The sequence below is a fragment of the Mobula hypostoma genome, chromosome 23 (assembly GCF_963921235.1).
Source record: "Mobula hypostoma chromosome 23, sMobHyp1.1, whole genome shotgun sequence".
Taxonomy (NCBI): Eukaryota; Metazoa; Chordata; class Chondrichthyes; order Myliobatiformes; family Myliobatidae; genus Mobula; species Mobula hypostoma.
This window is the reverse complement of record NC_086119.1, coordinates 28,401,121-28,407,878: the sequence shown is the minus strand read 5'-3', so window position 1 is coordinate 28,407,878 and position 6,758 is coordinate 28,401,121. Positions and strand designations below refer to the sequence as shown.

General features: G+C 44.8%; 1 protein-coding gene across 1 annotated transcript in view; it reads left to right on the top strand.

Annotated features, from left to right (window-relative positions):
* Positions 1-5,270: 5,270 nt before the first annotated feature.
* tlcd2 (TLC domain containing 2) overlaps positions 5,271-6,758 on the top strand; it is a 61,806-nt gene continuing 60,318 nt past the window's right edge. The window contains exons 1-2 of the mRNA XM_063031230.1: positions 5,271-5,997; positions 6,221-6,303. Of these exons, the coding sequence (XP_062887300.1) occupies positions 5,819-5,997; positions 6,221-6,303 (262 nt within the window). The 5' untranslated portion in view covers positions 5,271-5,818. The remainder of the gene's footprint in view (positions 5,998-6,220; positions 6,304-6,758) is intronic.

The following is a 6,758-nucleotide window of genomic DNA, read 5'->3' as shown; positions in this document are numbered from 1 at the left end:
TTTATTTTGTTTTTTGCACCATCCTCCGAAAACTCGAGAAACTGTTGTGCATGAAAATCTCAGGAGATCAGCAGTTTCTGAGATACTCAAACCACCCTGTCTGGCACCAGCAATCATTTCACAGTACAAGTGAAAAAGACTAAGGAGCTGGTGGTAGACCTGAGGAGAGCTAAGGTACCAGTGACCCCTGTTTCCATCCAGGGGGTCAGTGTGGACATGGTGGAGGATTACAAATACCTGGGGATACGGATTGACAATAAACTGGACTGGTCAAAGAACACTGAGGCTGTCTACAAGAAGGGTCAGAGCCGTCTCTATTTCCTGAGGAGACTGAGATCCTTTAACATCTGCCAGATGATGCTGAGGATGCTCTACGAGTCTGTGGTGGCCAGTGCGATCATGTTTGCTGTTGTGTGCTGGGGCAGCAGGCTGAGGGTAGCAGACACCAACAGAATCAACAAACTCATTTGTAAGGCCAGTGATGTTGTGGGGATGGAACTGGACTCTCTGATGGTGGTGTCTGAAAAGAGGATGCTGTCCAAGTTGCATGCCATCTTGGTCAATGTCTCCCATCCACTACATAATGTACTGGGTGGGCACAGGAGTACATTCAGCCAGAGACTCATTCCACCAGGATGCAACACAGAGCGTCATAGGAAGACATTCCTGCCTGTGGCCATCAAACTTTACAACTCCTCCCTTGGAGGGTCAGACATCCTGAGCCAATAAGCTGGTCCTGGACTTATTTCCTGGCATAATTTACATATTACTATTTAACTATTTATGACTTTATTACTATTTATTATTTATGGTGCAACTGTAACGAAAATCAATTTCCCCTGGGATCAATAAAGTATGACTATGACTATAAGTTACTTAGATCACATTTCTTCCCCATTCTAATTTTGGTCTGAACAACAACTGAGCCTCTTGACCATGTCTGCACGTTTTTTTTTGCATTGAGTTGCTGTCACATTATTGGCTGATTAGATATTTCCATTAAAGCGCAGGTGTGCAGGCGTATCTAATAAAGTGGCCACCGAGTGCATTTCTCTGGAGGGTGTTCAGTGAAGGTTCAAAGTCAAATTTGAATTTATTCTCACGTGCACAATTACATGGAATGATTGAAGAAAAGTAGTTGTTCTTTAACCTAGTGGTGTGAGATTTCACCAGATTGGTTTCTGCCATGGCAGGACTATCATTTGGGGTGACTTTTGATTGGCTAAGCCTGAGTTCACTGGCATGTAGAAACATGAATGTGTGTCTTATTTGAAAGTATAAAACTTTGACAAAGCTATACAGAGCCTAATCACTAGCTTAGCAACATTTTGAAAACTGAGACCACTTATTTTATACTAATTGTGTTTTCACATGAAAATTGTGTTGAATTTATGTCTAATTAATGGTTATCTTGTGAATGCTGCTTATATGATGCTATGTGCCTGTGATGCTACTTATTGCTACATGTGCATGTAAATATGACAATAAACTTGACTTTAACTGACTGTACTCAGGGAAAAGGTTAGCCCAGCTGAGTGTTTAGAACTAGGTGGTATTCTCAGAATGTGAAATAAGACATTTAGGACTGAGATGAGATGACATTTCTTCACTCAGGTGATGAACCTGTGGAATTTTCTACCACAGAAGGTGGTGGAGACTAAGCTACTGAACATATTTAAAGAGTTCTGTGACTCAGAAGGGAAGAGGAGAGAAGAGGCACACTGTGGTGATAGGGGATTTTTTCGTCAGGGGAACCAACAGGAAGTTCTGTGGGTGAGAACAACATTCCTGGATGGTATGATGCCTCCCAGGTGCCAGGATCCAGAACATCTTGGATCAGATGCTCACCATTCTTAAGTGGGAGTGTGAACAGCCACCTTGAGGTCGTGGTCCATGTAGGTACCAATGACGTGGGTAGGATGAGTGATGAGGTTCTGCATAGGAAGTTCAAGGAGTTAGGGGCTAAGTTAAGGGGCAGGACCTCCAGGGTTGTGACCTCGAGGTTGCTACCCGTGCCACATGCTAGTGAGGCCAGAACTAGGAAGATTATTCAGTTAACACATGGCTAAGAAGTTGGTGTAGGAGAGTGGGCATAAGATGTTTGGATCATTGGGCTCTCTTCCAAGGAAGGTGGGATCTGTACAGAAGGACGGGTTTGTACCTGAACTGAAGGGGACTAATATCCTAGCAAGAATGTTTGTTAATGTTGCACAGTGGTGTTTAAACTAGAGCAGTAGGGGGATGGGAACCAGGGTGCCAGTACAATTAGCGAGGAGGTTGTGGAGACAGATGTTGGTAAGACCTCAGACAAAGTCAGGAATCATGGTGTGACTAATGTCCTGAGCTGCATATATTTCAATGTAAGGAAAGGCCCATGAGCTTAGGGCATGGATCGACACCTGGAATTATGATGTTGTAGCAATTACTGAGACTTGGTTGCAGGAGGAAGCTCAATATTCTGGGGTTCCGTTGTTTTAGATGTGACTGAGTGAGAGGGGTTAAAAGAGGAGGACTGGTAATACTAGTCCAGGAAAATGTCACGGCAGTGCTCTGTTGGGACAGACTGAAGAACTCAACTAGCGAGGCGTTATGGGTGGAACTGAGAAATAAGAAAGGTTTGACCAGGTTAATGGGGCTGCATTATAGACCATCTAACAATCCTAGGGATTTAGAGGAACAAATGTGTCAGGAGATTGCAGACTGTTGCAAGAAACATAAGGTTGTTATGGTAGGTGATTTTAACTTTCCACATATTGACTGTAAATCCCATACTGTGAAAGGACTAGATGGGATCCAGTTAGACAAATGTATTCAGGAACGTTTTCTTCATCAGTATGTAGAAACCCCAAGGAGAAAGTGTGTGATACTAGATCTGCTGTTAGGGAATGAGACAGGGCAGGTGACAGAAGTTTGTGCAGGGAAACACTTTGCATCCAGTGATCACAATGCCATTAGTTTCAAAGTAAATATACAAAAAGATAGATCTAGTCCATTGGCTGAGATTCTAAATTGGAGAAAGGCTAGTTTTGATGTCATCAGAAGCGATCTGGCAAGTGTGAATTGGGACAGGCTGTTTTCTGGCAAAGGTACGCTTGGAAGTGGGAAACCTTCAAAAATGAAATTTTGAGAGTACAAAGCTTGTATGTGCTTGCCAGAGTAAAAGGTAAAGATAACAAATGTAGGAAACTTTGGTTTTCAAGAGATTTTGAGGCACTGGTTAAGAGAAAAAAAGAGGTGCATAGCAGGTATAGGCAAGTGAGAACAAATGAGGTGCTTATGGAGTATAAGAAATGCAAGGGAACACTTAAAAAAGAAATCAGGAGAGCTAAAAGAAGGCACGAGGTTACTCTAGCAGACAAGGTGAAGGAAAATCTTAATGGTTTCCACAGATTTGTTAAGAGCATAAGGATTGCAAGGGACAAAATTGGTCCTCTGGAAGATCAGAATGGTAGTCCATGTGTGGAGCCAAAGCAGATATGGGAGATCTTAAATAAATTATTTGTATCTGCATTTACTCAGGAGACAGATACAGACTATCGAAGTGAGGCAAAGAGGCATCAACTTCACGGTCCCTGTACAGATCACAGAGGAACAGGTGCTTGCTACCTTGAGGCAAACCAGTTTGGATAAATCCCCAGGGCCTGACAAGGTGTTCCGACAGACCCTACGGGAGGCAAGTGCAGAAATGGCTGGTGCCCCAGCAAAGATATTTAAAATATCCTTAGCAACAGGAGGGGTACCAGAGGATTGGAGGATAGCCAATGGTGTTCTGTTGTTTAAGAAAGGCTCTAAACATAGCCCAGGAAATTATAGGGCGGTGAAACTGACATCATTTGTGGGAAAGTTATTGGAAGGTATTCTAAGAGACAAGGAGATAACATTGAGGCTTTATAAGACGCTAGACAGGCCACACTTGGAGTATTGTCAACAGTTTTGGGCCTCATATCTCAGAAAGAATGTGTTGTTATTGGAGAGAGTCCAGAGGAGGTTCACAAGGATGATTCTGAGAATGAAGGGGTTAACATATGAGGAGTGTTTGGTATCTTTGGGCCTGTACTCACTGGAATTTAGAAGAATGCAGGGGGATCTCACTGAAACCTACCAAATGTTGGAAGGACTAGATAAGGTGGATGTGGAGAGGATGTTTCCTATGGTGGAGGTGTCCAGAACCAGAAGGCACAGCCTCAAAATTGAGGGGCAACCCTTCACAACTGAAGTAAGGTGAAATATTTTTAGCCAGAGAGGTGAATCTGTGGAATGCTGTGCCACACACAGCTGTGGAGGCCAAGACTGCAGGTACTGATAGTTTACTGATCAAGGCATCAAAGATTATGGTGAGGAGGCAGGTGCATGAGGTTGAATGGATCCAGGATCAGCCATGATAGAATGTTGGAACATACTCAATGGGCTGAATGGCCTAATTCTGCCCCTGCGTCTTATGGGACCAGACATAAGTATTTGGATAGACATGGACTGATTAAGGATAGTCAGCATGGCTTTGTGCTAACCAATCTCATAGTTTTCCGAGGAAGTTACCAGGAAAGTAGTTGAAGACCAGGCAGGGGATGTTCCCTACATAGACTTTATTAAGACATTTTAGTAAAGAACATAAGGGAAAACTTCTTCAAACTGAGGGTCGTGAGAGTGTGAAATGAGCTGCCAGCACAAGTGGTGCATGCAAGCTCGATTGCAAAATTTAAGAGAAGTTTGGATGGGTACATGGATAGTAGAGGTATACTGTAGAGGGCTATAGTCCCGGTGCAGGTCAATGGGAGTAGGCAGTTTAAATGGTTTCGGCATGGTCTAGATGGGCCAAAGGGCCTGTTTCTATGCTGTACTTCTCTATGACTCTATGAGATAGATATTGTACATGTCTGGACTCAAGCGTCTTGCCATACAGGAAAACGATGGAAATGTTGAATACAAATAGAAGATTATCCATAATCCCATTGAATGTAAATAGGCTCGAAGGGCCTACTTCTATGTTTCGAATATAGTAACTTTACGAATATTTTATGTAATTTGTTTTTTTTGACAAAAACTGAAGAGTTTGATATGCTGGAAGTGGCTCGGTGCTGTCAACAGGTGTCAGTGTAATCCGCACTAAGAGCAACAGTCGGCTGGCACTTGGAAACCGGAGACTGGTAACAGCCGACAACTGTTTGCAGGGTGGACCCCACATCGCGCCGTATCGAGTTCGGTTCCAGCAGCGGGCGGCGATATTTCGATTGCAGAGCGACTTCACTTCAGCGCGCCTGAGGACGCGAAACGCACCCTCAATCCGGACTGCAAATTTATCCAACATGTCAACTCCAGCCCGCCTTGGAACATATTTGAGGACAGCACCATGCATTGCCAGAAGTGAGACGCGTTTAACCCGTTCGTGGCGAGACGTGGCAGAAGTTCTGCGCTCTGTTGCATCCAACGGAGATGGGAGTATGCTCGGTCAGCGGAGGACGGGTCGGGGAGTAGCTGGCGCCCTCTCGTGAGCCGCGGCGCGCGCAGTGGGTGAGCTCCCGCCCAGTGTGTGTGTGGCGCGCTCTCGTGAGCCGCGGCGCGCGCAGTGGGTGAGCTCCCGCCCAGTGTGTGTGTGTGTGGCGCGCGCGGTTCCGGTTCTCGGAGGCGTTGCACGGAACACGAGAGACCGGGCAAGGCTGATGCGAGGCAGCCAGTTGCGTAAAACTCGCAGAGGTTATTTGTCAAGCCCACTCGGCTGAGCTTCTGCTCCTGTAGCTGAAACCAAAACAAAATCCTGTGTTCTGTTTTACTTGGCGGGGCGGTTACTGTTCACTTCTTTCGTTGTATGGAGTGAAGTACAATGGAGTGGAATCCCGCGATTTTAATTATAGGGGCTTCCTTTGGAAGTTTCAAACTGATTAGTCGAGTTGTGGGGTCTCTCCCAACGCCAGAGTCTGCCTTGAGGAACAGATGGAAATGGAGAAACATCCCCACTTCTATGGTGCACAGTGTGGTGACAGGGATATGGGCTGTCCTGTGGTGAGTGTTTCAAACCAACCGCGTTGTCCGATTTTATTGAGGATACTAACTTTAAAACCCCATGGGGTTTAATTACTGATTGTATTATTAGTTGCTAAGCGAAAATTCGCTGAAATATTCTTCAAACAATGTGATATTTAGTTCCATTAAGTTTTACGTTGCTCGCGGAATCCGGGCACAGCCAACAGGTCTGGTCACTTCCAACTCGTTTTGCACTTTTCAGTTTTTATTTACACCCGCCGATGGCCCAGGACCTGATCGCTACGTATTCTCCCTCGTCTCACTGTCTCGTATCAGTCTCCGTAGGTAAGTACAGATGCACGTGGGGAATGAGAGAGGGGTTCTGATGTTTTTGCTCGGTGTGAGTGATGTAATGAGGAGTTATACAACGCCGTGTTACACAATATCAGTCAGTAGATGTGGTAGTTAAGCACGCGGAATTGACGTGGCCCTGCAAATGAACTTTGGCTGTGTCTTTTTCCTTGATCTTAAATTATTTGTCTCACTATTATTTTATAAGCATGGCTGTTGAGCGCAGTGACATCGGGGCAACAAGATATGCGGTTTACTTTAAATGTATTAATTTTAATGATTCCTTGAGTGTGGTTGGAGTTCAGTATTTTGCATCCGAATCACCTTGCCGTGGCAAACTGGCTCCCAATACATGAGGCTGCTGTTTCTCCGTATTTCCACCAATCATTAACGCAACTTAAATATCACAGGCAGGTTATGCACAGTTGTACAGAATCCCCAGATATCAG